This window comes from Sturnus vulgaris, chromosome 18 (assembly GCF_052056855.1).
Source record: "Sturnus vulgaris isolate bStuVul1 chromosome 18, bStuVul1.hap1, whole genome shotgun sequence".
In the NCBI taxonomy this organism is placed as follows: Eukaryota; Metazoa; Chordata; class Aves; order Passeriformes; family Sturnidae; genus Sturnus; species Sturnus vulgaris.
The window spans coordinates 5784738-5800434 of NC_142260.1; the positions used below are offsets into that span (position 1 = coordinate 5784738).

At 41.5% G+C, this 15697-nt stretch overlaps 1 protein-coding gene across 1 annotated transcript; it reads right to left on the reverse strand.

The window, feature by feature from the left end:
- Window positions 1–1453: 1453 nt before the first annotated feature.
- CAT (catalase) lies at window positions 1454–15100 on the reverse strand. The gene is made up of 13 exons (XM_014878840.2): window positions 14814–15100; window positions 11094–11265; window positions 10104–10214; window positions 8635–8765; window positions 7905–8009; window positions 7446–7571; window positions 6846–7037; window positions 5981–6133; window positions 5729–5867; window positions 4599–4729; window positions 4183–4290; window positions 3556–3642; window positions 1454–3133 (listed from the first exon to the last, which is right to left on the reverse strand). The coding sequence occupies exons 1-13, from the start codon at window positions 14877–14879 to the stop codon at window positions 3068–3070; spliced, it is 1587 nt and encodes a 528-aa protein (XP_014734326.1). The 5' UTR covers window positions 14880–15100; the 3' UTR covers window positions 1454–3067.
- Between the last annotated feature and the right edge of the window lie 597 nt (window positions 15101–15697).

The following is a 15697-nucleotide window of genomic DNA, read 5'->3' on the forward strand; positions in this document are numbered from 1 at the left end:
GCTGAGGTTTAATCCTCAGTATCAGAGTCGAGGTTATGCTCAAGTCCACCTCTGCACACCATGAGCTGTGTCATGAGCACACTCCCTTGACCCCAAACATCAGTTCAGACTGAGCTCTGCAATATTACCCAGGGGGCAAAGGCTTTACCATGCACTGCAGCCCTCCATGAAATTCACTATCAGCAAGAGATAAGAACCCACAAGACACGAGTGGATCGATTCCCTCCTGCAGGGCTGGGCTGGAGCCCCACACCCCGCAGCAAACTGAGCTCAGGCTGTGCAGGCATACAGCCTTCATTCAGTCCAACACCCTGCAGTGAACAGGGACATCTTCCACCAGCCCAGGCTGCTCAGAGCCCTGACCAACCTGGCCCTGAGCAAGTCCAGGGATGTGGCACCCAACACCTCCCTCGGAACCCTGAGCCAGGGCCTCATCACCCTCATAAAACATTCTGTGAGAAAATGGTGACTCACGTGCCTGTGAGAATTCATGGGACAGATCTCCAAGCAGAGAACAAACAGCCTTTTGCTGCAAGGTGAGCAACAGCTATGGAATATTTGGCAAAACAAAGTGATTGGTTTACTGGGAGCTGCAATTATGGATACCCATACACTGTTTAGCAGCCAATTCCCACCAATGAGCTGCACTAAGGAAGGAAATCAGGGCTTTTTCCAACATCTTTGAAGCACTGGAAGTCTGATCCAAACCTACCTCACCCTTTTCCTCCCGACATAACATTTAGCAATCCCAAGAACTTCCTTGTCTCCTGGCACAGCTCACTACAACAAATGTGATTCTGTTTTTTGGATATTCAAGTACGAATATTTTGGGGAAGGGAAAATAACCTAGGAATGAAGGCCCATTAAAAGAAGAGGTACTCCTGGAGAAGCTGTAATTTCCCAAGCATTAGTTTCAAATTCATTCCCAAATCCACTGCTAGAGACGTGCATCTAAAATAAAACAGTAATGAGAAAATGTTGAGCAATTCTGCTTTACACATCACTGAAATCATATTGCAACAACCTGGCAAAGGAATGTTTGACTTTAATTGAACAGAACACAAAACAAAACAAAACTGCTGTTATGTCATGTCAACAGTCTCTTGATTATCACGATAAGGACCTGTAAATGGATTTATTGTCTTATTTATTTGAAGAAATAGCATTATCGTTCTTCCAGTGTTGCCTAATGCTCTCCCATAGCTTTGGGGAAAGCTAAATTTTCTGTACAACACTTGTCATGGCCAGTTTAGCACAGAACCCAGGTCCTTTAAGTAATTTAAACACAACTGTGGGGTTGAAATTGAGTTTTTAAAACAAAGGCAGCTGCAAAAAATAAATCCAATCTACAGCTTCTGCACCATCTCCACAAGAACAGATGAAGGGATATATGAACTTCCTAGATTAACACAAAGTATTGGAAGACATTTGCACAGAAAACATGTTGCCAAGAGATTTTTCATTCCATTTATTTCAGAAATAAAAGAAGACAATATAAATCACTTAGCAGACACAATCAAAATCAGATCAGGCCTTGTTTACTCTTTCCCAAAATTCACTAGGATTCTCTGTTCCAGTTTCCAGCAGGAAATATTCTCACCCAATCATGTAATCCCACATGCCTGATCAGGTAAAAAGCCAATGGAATCCCAGAATACAGTAGGTTATCAGTGCATATTATTTTACTGCACCTCTACCCCAGCTAATTTTTCACAATAGGTTGGTAGATCAATGAATTGCAGAGCAAGTAACATTCTCCAAAACTTAACAGAACAGCATTTAGTATCTACTCTTCTTTACCTGCCACCATTCCTAGGAATTCACACTTAAATCAGGAAGTAATCCTAATCAAAATACAATTCAAGGCATATCCAGAAATGCAGTGATTATTCAAAAATCACCCCCAAACTGCTATGATTTGAATTTTTTACATTTGTCTGAGATAAGAGCAGTAGCTGGCACTGAAACTTTTTGATTTAGCTTGGACAATAATTATCCCATAACTGAGGTCCCAAATTTTTCTGCACAATTTCACTAAACTGCAGGTGCTGGGTAACATTACAACATGCCTCTAATCAGGTTTTAGACGTATTTTCTAGATATCTACATTCATACAAAGATGCTGCTTTAATTAAAGGATCACCCTGAAAATTAGCCCTGGCTCAATCAAGAAAGAGCAACAGATTATTGCAGTAAAATAACAATTTCAGCAACCACTGGAATAGTTCTGAAACTTCTTGAGCTTGAATTTCAATATTCCTGCACTTGAAGGTTTATTTCTCAAGTATTTGGCATGTTACTATTCTATTTAAATTCTTACAGATTAGAAAGAATAATTTACTCTCCTGCTCCTGAAAGGGCTGTAAGGTATAATCAGTTTAGTTGAACAGTGCACAGAGTAAGAAAATATCCTTTGCTACCTCCCTTATGTCAGTTATATCCCAACACAGCATTAGTAAGCAAAGAGTATCTTAAAATATATATTGTGAATAAAATTGAACTATATTTAGAGATTAAACTTTGTAGTTAGCTTTATCTCTATCATAAGGAATGAGCCATTCCAACATTGTACTCAAACTACTGGGTATCATTTTACTTCTGGAAGGCCAAAAATGAACTTCAAGAGATGTGCTTACAAATACAGACACATAATTATTTTATTAGAAATACTGAACAGCATCAACTTTTTAACAAGTTTCTCCATGACGGCAATCACAGTGTCCTTATAAAAATTCTACTGTGTGATTTAACCAGGAAAGTTGTACACCAAAACAAATGAAGCATTTTGATTAAATTTCTGTTTGCTCCTAGAGACAAAGACAACTTCTTATAAGGAGTTGTTTAAAAACCCCATAAACTGTTATCAAGCAGTAAAGCACTAGTGTTGAAAGGCACAAGGATTGAAGCTTGTGTTACCTGGTTTCCAGCACAGACAGCCCTTGAGAGCTCAGTAAATCACACCTGTACGACACTGTGCTTGGGCCCAAGTCTGCTACATTCTTTGAAGTGTTGGACAGGTTCTTGTGCAGCTGGAAGGACTCAAAATTCAGAGCAGATATCTCCAGACTTACAGGTTGGATCTTTCCTTGACAGACATACGAGTTGTGGACTGTCTGTATGTTCTGATTACATCCTGAAAATAAAGCAACAGAAAAACTCAGAGCAAGTTCCATTTGAAGTAGAGAACTGCAGGAAAAACATCGAATCAACTGAGTTGTTCTTTGGAGCAAGCACTGAGCCAAGGAAAGGCTTGTGGCAATGTTTCATTACCATCACAAAGGGTGGGTAACCAACCTGAACACATTTTATACCACGTACAGTTACCTTCCAGAAACTCTACAAACCCCAGCTGAAACAAAGTCTTTGTACATCACCAGTTAATCAATATTTAATTGCTATTAGAGTGATGCTTCCTTATTTTGCAATTCTACAAGCACTGATTTCTGGCCTTTAGATCAAACAGGGATCACTAATTTCTCACTTCATTGGATTTACAAGAGAAGACAAAATAATTCACAGCCAGTCAAAATGCAGCTACAAAAATCATTACCATACCTTTTTCCCACCCTCAGCATTGTATTTGTCCAGCAAAGCCTGGATACAAGCTCCATATTTAGGATGAACATCAGTGAAGTTTTTCACCTGCACAGGAAGACAAAACAGAAAAAGCAACAAGAATGTTTTTCCTCCATTTCAAGATGGTTCTTTAGCACATTTCCTGGCCTACAAGCAGTAGGTATCATAAGGAAGAAAAGTTTAATTCTGATCAGTTATAAACAAGATATGAACATCTTTGAACATGATTTCTGTTATCCCACACAGAGCTCAGTCCCAATTTAAACAGAGTTGCCCTGGGAAGGATAAGGGTCCTATCCCTCCTTAGCCCTCACTGCCTTCTTGTTTAGAGGAAAAATTTACTCTGGCAATCATCTGATTTTTCAAACACCAAGCTTAACACATGTTCAACATCTATCCTATTCTTCCCCTCAGGCAAAAGTTACTTTAACGTGTTACATATTGATATTATATTGTGTAAATAGGCACATATTTAAGTACAAGAATTCCTGAGTAAGAAAAATCTAGCCTTTTCAGAGAATTCCTGATCTTCCTTTCCAGAAGCCATTATGGCAATGTTACTAGATTGGCAGGAAATCTGAAATAAACCCCAAGGAGGGCACTTACAGCTCGTTTCTGAATGAAGAGTTGGGCATCCTTCAGATGCTCTGCAATGTTCTTACACAGCCTCTGGCGCTCTTCCTCGTTCAGCACTTTGAGGTAGAATTCTCTTACCTGGCCATTGGAAAAAAAGGTTTATTTTGATATTCCCAAAAGTGAGTAAGAACAGCTTTCACTTCCTACAACAAGCAACACTTGAAATACTCAAAATGTTTAAAAGGCAGCCAATCTGTGAGGGGTTTTTTTGACAAACATGCCAACAACTCCTTCTCCAGACACTAATGGGAAGAAGACACAAGTCAGAGCCTCTGTGTAACAATGTCCAAAATCTCAATTTCACATTCTGTGAGAACTCACACTAATACACACCCCACACACTCCTCATGTGTGCCAAGCAGCACAAAGCCTTTCCACAGCCCCACCTGGGTCACATTGTCCTCATTGGCACTGTTGAAGCGCTGCACGTCCCCTGAAGCAAACATGCGGCTCTCCTTGAGCTGGGGCTGATCCTCGGGACCAGTGAAGCTGTTTGGGTAATAATTGGGGGCACCACCTGGGGAAAAAAAACAAACCCCAGACCAAATCCATCAGATGGCAGCACCTTCAAATAAGTCAGAAGACAGAGGGTGTTATTTGCTTGGAGGAATCGAAATCAATTACTCAGTTATGACTTATTAAAAATGGCTGACATAATTTTTATGTCAACACCTTCAAGCCAGCACTTAACAGCACCTGCTACAAAGAGAATCTCTACAACTTCTTTCAGTGAATACTGACCTGATTCAAAAATAAGAAAAGCTGGCCACTCTCACAACAGTATTTCTCAATCATAGTAGACAGTCATGGTTAAAGTCTAAGACAGCATGAAAATACAGTCATTTACAAATCTGAAGTACTACAATGCTTCCCTGTGTAGGGGCTGTATTTTAAACACTTAATGAACTTAGAGAACTGCATAAACTCATTATCTGTTCTGGGACAAGAGCTGCCCTCAAGTTCCTGTTTTTCAAATATTTCCCTCTCCTTCCTCAGCACGTGTCTGAATTCATAGCCCAGAGGAACACATATTTTGGCATGAGCCACAGCTTAAGTACATCCTTGTTTACTCTCAGGTGGAAAACAGCCACTATTGGGCAAACCCTGACAGAATAGAAGCTGCTCAATAGAGGGGAAGTGACAGCTCTACTCCTGGCATTTTCAATGTAGCCTTTCACAATCTCTCAGAAATCTGAAAGCAAAGCAGTTTAGTGGAGTGGACTGAGCATATCCAAGTCAATCTTTAAAACTTGACTGGGTTTTCTCCCACAAACTCATTTTCTGTTAAAGGCTTTTTTGTTAAGCTTTAAACACATCCTAAACTTCAATTAATTTTTATGCTTTTAAACAAACTCTTCATCCCATATCCAAATATCCCGAGTCTTCTTTACTGGATTAACAGAGAAGACATACGTGCACTCTACACCAGTATGGATTTTAAGTCCCCTGTGAAGTGAAGAAAATGCTGCAGCCCATGCCTAAGAATCATTATATTGAAAGCTGCTTTCCTGACTACCTTGGTTGTCAGAAACAGTCATTGGCCCATCCCTCTGGTAGTTGGCCACCCTGGCTCTGAAGGGACAATTCACAGGGAGCTGCAGATAGTTGGGGCCCAGGCGGTGTCTGTGGGTGTCAGGATACGAGAAGAGGCGTCCCTAAAACATTGATCACAAACATTAACCACTTGTTAAAGACTGGGCCATGTCAACTCGAAGCTTTCACAAGCAGCAAAGTAACCAATGCTGCTCAGGTGGAACCTCCTGTTTACCTGCAGCATTTTGTCAGGGCTGGGCTCAATTCCAGGGGGCATGTTGCTAGGGTCATAAGCCATCTGTTCCACCTCTGCAAAGTAGTTGACAGGATTCCTGTTCAAGACCAGCTTTCCCACAGGGATGAGAGGGTATTCACTATGAGGCCAAACCTATAAGACACAACACACATCCAGTAAAATCAACATTATTACAGTATTATGCAGCTTAACTGCCAGGCAGAATTCACCTGATTTAAGTCTAGATTAAGAAAACACATTACCGAGTTTATTTTCTCCTAACAAACATTGAGAAATGTCTTATTTTAAGAAGCCTTTTGCAATTAACACAAAGTATGAATGCAACTTATTTCATCATCCCAGCATAATCTCAGCACTTGAATACTTGAATGAAATACCCGCAGGCCCTTGAAAATCTGCCTAGGGAAGCAGGGTGTGGGTGGAACTGGTGGCACAAATATTTTCACCTCCTTCAAAACGCTTAACTGCCTTTTCTTTGCCATCTGAGCTGCACTTTTAAGTTCAAAGGTCTTTAGCCACTTGAGGAGAGCAGTGATAAGAGGTAAAAAAGAGTTTATGCAAAGCAAGTTTATGTTGCCATCTTTCAGCGAGGCATTCCTAGGTGCAGCTATTGGAAGTGGGACAAAATGAGACCAGCAAGGCTGAGGGTGTGACTCTGATCTGAGATCTCAATTCTGAAGTGCCTGGAATCAAGCCACATCCATATTTCCCTAAGGAAGAGTAACATCAGATATAACACAACTACAGTTTCATCTCTGGAATTTCTGGCTCATTGTGGCTCTACAATAAAGAATACACTTAAAAACTACCTGAAACTGAATATTCCCAGCAGTATCAAACATACCTTAGTCAAATCAAAAGGATTAAATGGGAACTTCTCTGCTTCTTCAAAGGTCATAACCTGAATATAGAAGGACCATGAAGGATAGTTCCCCTTGGCAATGGCATTGTAAAGGTCCCGTATGGCATAATCAGGATCAGAAGAAGCCAATCTTCCTGCTTCTTCCACAGTAAGATTTTTGATGCCCTGGTCAGTCTAAAAACAACAAAAGCACCAGTTACAGCATGCAGAAAGTACCACAGAGATCATTCATTAGAATGGATTCTAGCAAGATTTATAATCCAAGAATGACACTGTCCAAGTTCTAACTTCCAGTAACTTGAGTTTAGATTTACAGTACATTCAACAGCTGCCTTCCAGATAAAAATCAGTTCACTGGTAACGCTCCATTAACAAGAGATAGATGCCCAAAGAAGAGTTTCTTACTGTCCAGTAAATGATTGTTGTGTTAGTAAGAAGAAAGATGCCTCTCCTATTGGTTAAAGGTATTAAACAAGGACTCCATATACCTTTGAGCCTGAACTAAACTTGAAAAGTCACACATTTTTATGTTTTTTTATCCAATGTGATGTATAGTTTCAATAAAAAAAAAAAAATCAATACCTTGGCATGGAATTTGCAGTAAACTGCTCCTCCAGCAGCATTAACCAGTTTGAAGGTGTGTGATCCATATCCATTCATGTGGCGATAGCCATCGGGAATGCCACGATCACTGAACAGGAAAGACACCTGAAGAGAAGGATCAAACTCATTAATGGGCTCAGCATATCAAGGAGAAAGTCTTCATCCCAAGTTTGCTTATTGTGTTAATCTGCATCACTGGGAGCTATGTTAATGTTGCTAGGAATTCCTTGAGGAATTTCTACTTTAGGTGTTAATGAAATAAAAGTGACTTCCCCTGTAAGCACAGGTAAGCATGGATAATTTAAAATTATATTTAAATAAAATATAAATAAGACTATGTAGATTTCTAAATAAAACATGGAAAAGAGAGAGTTAAAAACCTGCTGTCATAAAACAATTTTTTTAATCATACAAAATAAAGTCATGGGAGAAGCTTACTTGGTGCAAAGACTCAGGCCGAAGACTCCAGAAGTCCCATACCATGTCTGCATCCTTCAGATGAGTCTGAGGGTTCCTCTTTTGGCTATGGATGAAGGATGGAAACTAATTTGTCCAGAAGTGGAGGAGGAAAAAGAGAGAGAAAAAAATTAAAGACAAAGTTGTAAGGTCACTTGAATAAAAAAAAATCTTCTACCGCTATACTCTTCCAGCAAACAAATTAATTCACAGACCAGTAAAAGGAGGATAATGTCAAACATTCACAATTAGAATAAACAGACACAAAGAATGCTTTCTTTTTGTGGTTGATAAGGTGAGAGATAAACACAGATATACAAATCTGGGCAGTTTTACGTGACTCATAAATGAATACAGAGACACTATGAAATACCTGTGCAGAACTGCACTCAAGGAAAGCCCCTCTATTAACTGCTGTCAAAGTTATGCCAAAAGACTAAAAACCCCAGATTTAATAAAAAGAATTGGCAAGAAGCTTTTGAAGTGAAAAGTTCAAGTGAAAAGTATGAAACCATGTAAGTTACCAAGTTTTAGTTCTTTATTTTTGTTTAAGAACATCTTTCCAAGCAAAAAAATGTTCAGGCAATCTGACGAACAACCAAGTTTAAGTGTGTCAAAACTGGAGCTTTTGCTTCTGAGGGAAGTCAGAAAAATATGTGAATGAACTTTTGGGCTTTCTCATAAAGTACCCTCACCTGCTGTGCTTACTCACCAACAGTGGGTCCCGAATAAAGAAGATGGGAGTGTTATTTCCCACAAGATCCCAATTCCCATCCTCCGTGTAGAATTTCATGGCAAAGCCTCGGGGGTCACGAACCGTGTCAGCTGAGCCAGATTCTCCAGCTTGAAGAAATACATGAACACACAGAAGTGTTAGGGTAGGAAATGCATATAGATATGACCTGGGAAAAAAAACAGGCCATAAAATCCTAAAAGGGCAAGGTTTATTGCAGTCTTTTCTACGCCTAGGAATTTTAGGAATATTTTCAACAATACTTCAGGCACTGTGAGTTTTCAAAGTGTGAACCCAGCCAAACATTCAGGCCATAGTTAAAAGAAGGAAAAAACAAGTACATCCACTTGAACCAATTAAGAGTGGAATTTGCATTATCACTAAGAGAGACATCATCAGATTTTAAGGCTGAATCATCTAAACCCACATTTGTTTCTGTACACCAAATCCCAGTGGGAAAGCTCTCATCTGGAAGGTAGCAATCTAACCAGCGTGCCTAATAAAAAACTATGGAAGAGCTGTAATCCTTTTAATTCCTCCTGCTTCACCCAGGATGGGATCTTCAATGGGAATTCAGATCAGAGCACAAGTGCTCAGCACAACACCTGAGCAGAAGTGTTCCAGAAGTGCTCAGAACAGCTAATGATGGATTGTGATGAAATCAGAAGGACGCCCATTCTCTCGTTAAAAACCTTGTGTATTCCAGAGCAGCAGGGAGGAAACACGTCCAAACAGGGCAGGCAAAGGGAAGGGAAGGATGTAACAACCTGTTCCAGCAGCAGTCCCAATTTCAAACTCAACTCCATGTCCTTACCCTGCACAACACTCAGGACACCCTAAATCTTATAGGATTTAACACTGGAAACAGCCAATAGGCCAAAGCCAGCAGCTCCCTGAGCCTTGCTGGACTACTTTTTTTTCCTCCAGTACTTCCAGAACTGAATCCTCATTAGGATTTCTTTTCTTGTAAATACACCCACATCACGAATTATAAAATGTTTCTATCAGACAAGCCATTGATGACAATTAGCTTCAACTCATAGCATTTAAGATTTTGCTAGTTTGTGCATTCCAATCTCTAAGAAATCAGCGTTTATTTATGGAAGATTGTTGATTTTTCTTAGTTTACATCATTCATCCCCAAAACATTCCTCCAGCATAAGAGATCATAGGTATTTAACTTGCAAGTGTTGATTGTGATCCAACCAGAAACAAAGCAAGCCTTCTGTCAGAAAAAAAACCAGCTCAGGCTGCCCTCTCTCACATTTCAGACAGAAAAGCTCTGACAGAAAGAGGCAAAAGCTGCTTAAGGTCCTCCATGTAAGTGAACTTCAGAGAAGATGAATTGGCTGGAAGAAAGCATTGCAAACCCCCTCAAGTGCCCCACAATGCAAACACTGCTCTCAGGGCATTCCTGTAAAAGACACAAAGTGGATTTAGAGCCTTACCAACAGTGGAGAAGCGGATGGCAAGTGGAGTCCTTTTCCCAATGTGCTCAAAGATTTTTGCCTTACAATACTGGGTGATATCATGAGTGACTTCAAAATAGCCAAAGGCTCCTGAAGAACAGCAAGTTCAAAATATCAGATCTAGGTACCTTCCTTCCACTCACAGCTTGTCTGTTGTTAATATACAGCTTTAAGTCAAAGAGAAACATGCAAGTACACCAGTTTAAACAATGTTCTATACACTCAATTTACTTTCATAAAATGAAACTGATTTAACACAAACTATTTGCTCATTCTCTCCTCCTTAACTGACTGCTAGCAGCTCCCAGCAGCAGCACAGAAGATGCTCTTCTGTCAAGACCTGTGTATTTATCTGGAGCAAGGCAGGTATTTCTTTAATCCTGCTATGAGTTGCAGAATTTTTGGTGCACCTGTAAGCTGGGTGAGGCAACAGAACCCTTCCCACCCCCACAGAGGAACTTTTCCCATGTACAGTCACATTTTAAATACAGTCCCACGTTTGCTCTTTCTAGGGCAATGCATGACAAAAATCAAGGTACTAATTCTACCTCACTAAGATCAATAATATCTTTTTAAAGGTCTAGGTTTTTTAAATTTAAATATTAGATGATCAGCTTGCTTTGGCAGACATACATTAGAAGAAAAGCCAAATTCTCTATTAAGTAACATGCAAACAACATTAAATAGAGATGGGAGGAACAGACAGAAGAAGCAGAGACTACAGCAGATAAAGTAAAAATTGAAGGGCTATCACCATATTCTCTCTCATTTTTGTAAAGAATTTTTCAGTGCTCCAAGTTTTGGTAGTGAGCTCTTTTAAACCAGGTCTTACCACTCTTGTTTATATAGATTTATTAAAGCTAGTAACACTAAATTATAAATTACAATGTAATTTATGTGTCACAATCTACACATTTACTCAAAAGCTCCTCAATTCTACACAGAGAAAATATATGATTTTAAACATACCTGCCCCTTTTGCATGCACAACTCTCTCAGGAATCCTCTCTCTGTCAAAGTGAGCCATCTCATCAGTGAAAACAACATCTTGGACAAGAAGAGGTCCACGTGGCCCCACTGTCAGGACATTCAGTTTATCCCCAATGGGGTTCCCAGCACCCGTGGTCAGGACATCTGGTTTCTGGAAGCAAGAGAAAGTCACTGTCAACACCAGAAATTCAAAACCCTCTGGATCTGAGCCACACAATGTGCATGACTGTTCAACCACTACATGTCCCAAAACATACCAGCAAGAAGTGGCAAAATGACTTCAGATTCTGGAGGAAATTACAGGACATACAGATGTTTACCTAAATCACAGAGCTAAGTTTTAGGACAATTTAAGAAGGGGAATTTAAATCATGTAAAATCCAGGAATGTTTTCCATGGCTCAGAAATGTTTCTTCTCAAGATTACTGATCTTGCTTCAAGAAAAATATGGGATGGGGAAAAAAAACTATAACAGAAGGAGCTGCTGCAAAATAAGGGAGAAAGGAAAGGAAGAAGAAGGTAATGTCACTACAGGGGTAGAGACATAAAGAAAAGAGCTACAGCCAGACTAAAAGGGAGTTTCCATGATTAGTGTTGGTCTGGAATAGTTACAGAAAATAATAGAAGTAGGAACACCTGAGGAATCATAATTTTAGACTCCTTGACCATGGAAGCTCTAAGAAGCTCTACTGCCAGGAAATGTCCAACAAGGAACTTTGAGAAACACCTGCACTAGAACTGATTATACTCCTACTTTCTCATAAAAAGATTCCAGTATAAAAGACTTGATCTGCATCACACGTGGGGTTATATATGCTCCTCTAAAGCAATATTCCTATTTTACTGGGTACTGTAGAAAATGTAGTGAGAAAGGTACATCAGCTCCAGAAACATGATGAGTTCTCAGTGTTTCCTGGAGTACATTTGCTGTTAAGGGCCTTGTAAAGGATTTAGAAGAAGAGGAAAACAAATAAAGACAAGGGAAAAAATAAAGAAAAGAAAGGCAAAATTTTGCAACAGGATGAGCTCAAATAGCAGAGTCACAGAATACAACCAGCTAACAATAAATCCATCACATCTTACACTAAACTGACACGATCCCATATGGGCTCTATCCACACCACCCTACCTGAAGCATCCACACACCTGAACCACACCAGCACAAACTCCCTCAGCCCCTCCTGACTAGTTCTCCTCCTTTAAAGTTCTATAAATGAAAAGGGATGGAGGAGAGAAGGAAGAAGCAATGCTTGATGAGAAAAGGCTTCACTACTCTAACAGCAACTTCATGGGGCTCCAATTCTGATCCTGAATTCTGCTTTAAGAGGGTTCATTACTGCAAAAGGACAAAATTCCCATCTGATAGAAGACCTTTTTCCCCACAAAACGAAACCCGCAAAGGCAAGGAAAGAACAATTATTCACATCCACACCCAGAGCTCTGGATGAGGCAGAAAACAGAGGGAGTTCCAGACACCTTTGTTACACTCAGGTCCATGAATAACCACAAAAAAGACATTTGACAGGATAAATGCATTCCCACTGTGTTCCTACTAATGTGCAACACATGCTCCTCCAGCTGGCTTGAATTTCCAAAATATCCACATTCTTTATTCTTCCTTCACCACTTCATTAGCTTAAAGCTTTAAGCACAAATCCAACTCCTTTGGGATGCCTGGAATCCTCACCTGCACTGAAATCCGCACAAACATTTTAAAAGACAATATGTAACTGGTTACAAACATAAACATGATGTTCAGAAACTTACAGGAAAGTTACATAAAGTTAAATTCGTATTTCAAGTCAAAGAAACATCTGCTTAAATCAAAAGATTATCTATAGTTTGTCATGGGAAACATGCAAAAATAGAAATTGCTCTCAGTGTATTTTCCACTGCTTATTTATTACAGGCAACACTATTTTATAAACCCAATATTTAGGGCCACCAGAAGTAGTTGCTAAAACCACAGCTTGTTGACATTAAGGCTATAAAAAAAATAACAGCTTTGTGGCTGTGGAGTCTCCTTTGTGTAGGCAGACTTGTTAAGAATATTCATTTATTTCGTGGAAGGAGATATTCACTTTAGTTCCAGGATAATGTTATGTGGGGGCACACACAGTTCCAGAGAGGAAGTGAGTAAGTTCCAGAGAGGAAGAAAAACCACACCATAGTTTAAAGAAGAACTCTCATACTATTTTTGGACCTGAGTTTGTTTGATGCCTGTGTTTTCATCTGATTGGGAGCTGCACACAGCCCAAACCATGATAGGTAAGAATTTTTAAATCTGTATTTCATTACAGCACTAACTGCCATGACAAAAAGAAGGGAAGCAAAACCAGGGAATTTTAGTCACTGCTGGGGTAACCAGCACACATCGAAGTACACACTTCCAGGCATTACCGATACTTTGTACCTTATACAACTCACTTTAAATTTCTAATAAGTCCTCCCTACTTTCTATCTTAAAGTCTCATGACTCCTTATGCAACTCAGACTTTGGGTTACCTCCCAGTCTCCAAATTAACCCTGGCTTCTTTTCAAATACTGCTTTGCTACAGAAAGCCGACATCCCTACAAAAAGAATTACTCATGGATAAAAAAGGAACTATTATGACACACGCTAGGATATGATGGAGTCACAAGTCATCAGGTAAGTTTTCATACTGTTTCTTTGAGAACTAAGAGAAAAAAATAAAATTAAGACAACAGCTCCAGTGGGAACTGAGACATCCACTTGCATCTTGTAAGATTGCTGCTTAAAATCAGCAGGAAGTGTATATAGTAGCAAATACACATTTCTGTCAGAAGCCACATGTGGAAACTGTCACAGTGATTTGATGAAGAAGTGAAATCAACTCTTACAGCCTTTATACATTTACCCAAATATTTTGGGGTCTATTCTACATCTTCAGATGACTGAGTGCCACACTGTTTATTACATGCCCTTACGATTTCAATCAACCACTTGTCCCAATTCACTCCACAGAATTATGGAATGGTTTGGGCTGGAGGAGATCTTCAAGGTCATTGAATTCCACCCCTCTGCCATGGGGGACATGCAGGGACACAGGGACATTTTCCATGATCCCAGGTTGCTCCAAGCCCCGTCCAACCTGGCCTGGAACACTTCCAGGGATGGGGCAGCCACAACTTCTGTGGAAAACCTGTGCCAGGGTCTCAGCACTCTCACAAGGAACAACTCCTTCATAAAAAAAATTCAATTCTCTCTGGTCAGCAAGTCCACGCAGAACATGCTGAGTGGGAAGGGAGCCACAAGGATCACTGAGTCCAACTCCCGGCTCTGCACACACTGCTGAAGGTGCTTTATCCTTTCTGTTATTCCCTAGTCACATTTTCACTGGGCGCTAACGCCGCGGCAGAAAAGAAAGGCAAACTTCTGATTTAAGACGGAAAAAAGTCGCGGCCATCACCAAGGAGCAGCCGGGACCGGGCAGCGCTGACCGCCCTTATCACCCCGGGCCAGCTGGCAGCCTGCACCCCTCGGTGCCTCGCTGCCCCCGGGCACGGCTCCAAGCCGTGCGGGCGAGACCGGGCCGAGGGCGCCTCGTCCTCCGCCGCTGTCCCGGGGCCGCCCGGGCGCTCGGAGCGCCGCATCCCGCGGAACCCCGCGGGGCTCTGCGCTCCCCAGCGGATACGAGGCACGGGGGGGACCGGGGAGCGGCGGTGCCTGGCGGGTACCTGCGAGCCCCGGTGGATCTTCCACTGCTTCAGCTGGTCAGCCGCGTCGTCCCGCCCGTCGGCCATTTTGCAGTCTACGGCGACCCCCGAGGCAGCAAGGGCGGCGCGGAAGGGAGCGGAGAGGAGAGGAGCGGAAGGGAGCGGCGGAGCTGTGTTAGCTGCCGGCAGGGAGGTCCGGCTGTGGCCCGGTCACGCTGTCACCCCGCGGGGACCCTGCCGTGCTGCCAGCGCGTCCCGCCCGCAGCAGCCGCGGGTAGCGGGAGGCACCGCCACTACAGCTCCGCTCCGGCCTGCGCCCGCCCCCCGCTACCCCCGCCACCAATAGGATCGCGGCCAGCAGCCACCGCCGGCTCTGATTGGTCTAAAGGCACGTCAATCATGAGCGCGGGGGCCCCGCCCACTCCTCATGCTGTGGGGACAGCGGCCCGCGGCGCTGTGGCGTTCCTTTGAAATTCCAAGGAAATTCAGCAATGTCGGGCCAAAGGGATTTTTCTGCTCTAATCCCATTGCTGGGATGCCGGAGCTTTCTCAAGATGCTGCCGGTGAAGGCGTTGTTCAGTGACAGAAGAAGTTACAGGCTCGGCACTGTGAAAACTGCAACATACTGAGGAGTTTCTGAGGCAGGATTTATTTCAGCGGGGGAAGAATGTTTGTAAATTGCAAAATCAAAGCATATAAGTATATAAATTACATTAGTGTATAACTATATACGAGCTCATTCTTGTATTGGTGCCTGAAATGGGGTACATGTGATTCACTAACTTTTGTCATATCCACTCAATAGCAAAGAGCATTTTTTTTGTGACTGGAATTTTTAACCTTTAAAATCCACCCACTTCTGAATGATGTGGTTACACTTACAAATTATGAATAAGCATAACAGT

Coding starts and splice junctions, on each gene's coding strand:
- CAT (XM_014878840.2), bottom strand. CDS start 14,879: ATGGCCGACGGGCGGGACGACGCGGCTGACCAGCTGAAGCAGTGGAAG. Junction 8,010..8,634: donor TTATTCGGGACCCACTGTTG/GTGAGTAAGCAC, acceptor TGGACAAATTAG/TTTCCATCCTTCATCCATAG. Junction 5,868..5,980: donor GCCCTGACAAAATGCTGCAG/GTAAACAGGAGG, acceptor TCAATGTTTTAG/GGACGCCTCTTCTCGTATCC.